Raw genomic sequence first — 1411 nt, 5'->3', positions numbered from 1 at the left:
ACACTTACTTCCACTGGTTGAAGATCTGCATCCAGACGAAGGTATTGAACACCAGAGTATTACGTTGGCCGTTGATAAGCTCGTCGTCGTAACCGAGAACGGTCTGTGCACCATAGTAGAGCAGGAAGGTGATGAGCAACTGGTAAATGGCTTGTCCCATGATCATCTTCCACATGGTGATAGAGATGATGCCAGAACCGCGGGGCTCGGGTTTGCGGTCCAGAACGCTGTCTTGGGGAGGGTCCGTAGCAAGAGCGAGTGCTGCCAATGTGTCCATGATCAAGTTTACCCAAAGCAGTTGAACTGCTGTCAAGACGGAAGACTCTTCTGAGTTGGGGTTGGAAACAGCGGTAACGAAAGTGAGGACAACTGCGGTAACGTTGACGGTAAGCTGGAACTGAAGGAAACGCTTAACGGCGTCATTGACAGCGCGGCCCCATTTCAAGGCCTTCACGATACTGTTAAAGTTATCGTCCATGAGAATGATAGCTGAAGCTTCCTTGGCGACTTCTGTACCAGCAATTCCCATGGAAAATCCGACATCGGCTAGCTTCAGCGCAGGCGCATCGTTGGTGCCATCACCCGTAACTGCAACGGTCTGACCCATATCTTTCAAGCGGCGTACCAAGATTCGCTTGTCCTCGGGGCTGGAACGGGCGAGCACCTGGAGGTTGGGAATGATGTCTTCCTGCTGTAGCCTTAACAGATTACGGAACTCGGGCCCCTCCATCACGAGGCCGTCAGGCTTCAAGATGCCGCACTCCTTTGCGATAGCCTGTGCTGTAAGCTTGTTGTCACCAGTAACCATGCGAACCACAACACCAGCTCTCTGGCAGTCCCTCACAGCTTTCGGCACACCTTCACGCAGAGGGTCTTGAATTCCCACCATGCCAATGAAGGTCATCTGCTTGAAAGCGTCCTCGAAGACAATTTCGTTGCGGTTGCCTTCGGCACAACGGAGGTTCTTTGGTGGCCACTGCTCGAAATCGCGATAGACAATGCCGATGGTTCGGAGAGACCGTGAAGCGTAGTTGTTGATCAAACTCTTGATTGTTTCGTCGTTCTCGGGGGTCAGAGACGTGGTGGTCAGGTCGCGGGAAGGGTCACGCAGGATTTCCGTGCATTGACCGAGAAGAATCTCCGAAGCTCCCTTGACGTACAGTCTAGCTCTGCCATCGGGCAACTGAACGAAGATACCCATACACTTCCTGCCAGAGTCGAAGGGAACAAGTTGTAGAATCGTAGCGTTGGATCGTTCTTCGCTGACGGGGCCCATACCCAAATGGTCCTTGGCAAAAATAAGCATGGCAGTCTCAGTCTTCGAGCCGATGAATGTCATGACACCCTCCACCTCGCCCTCAAATGCGGTCGAGTTCAAAGAGATGGACTTGAGGAGAAGCTCCTTGACCTC

General features: G+C 52.7%; 1 protein-coding gene across 1 annotated transcript; it reads right to left on the bottom strand.

Moving 5' to 3' along the window:
- Positions 1–4: 4 nt before the first annotated feature.
- Positions 5–1411, bottom strand: JN550_013916 (uncharacterized protein; the record flags this gene model as incomplete). The annotated part of the gene is made up of 1 exon (XM_049312556.1): positions 5–1411. A coding segment is annotated over one exon (1407 nt), but the record flags the coding sequence as incomplete, so codon positions are not given.

The sequence above is a fragment of the Neoarthrinium moseri genome (genome assembly GCF_022829205.1).
Source record: "Neoarthrinium moseri strain CBS 164.80 chromosome Unknown scaffold188_Wmoseri_CBS_16480, whole genome shotgun sequence".
NCBI classification, from domain to species: Eukaryota; Fungi; Ascomycota; class Sordariomycetes; order Amphisphaeriales; family Apiosporaceae; genus Neoarthrinium; species Neoarthrinium moseri.
Note: the sequence above shows the minus strand (reverse complement) of the source record. Positions and strands in the feature narration are given on the sequence as shown.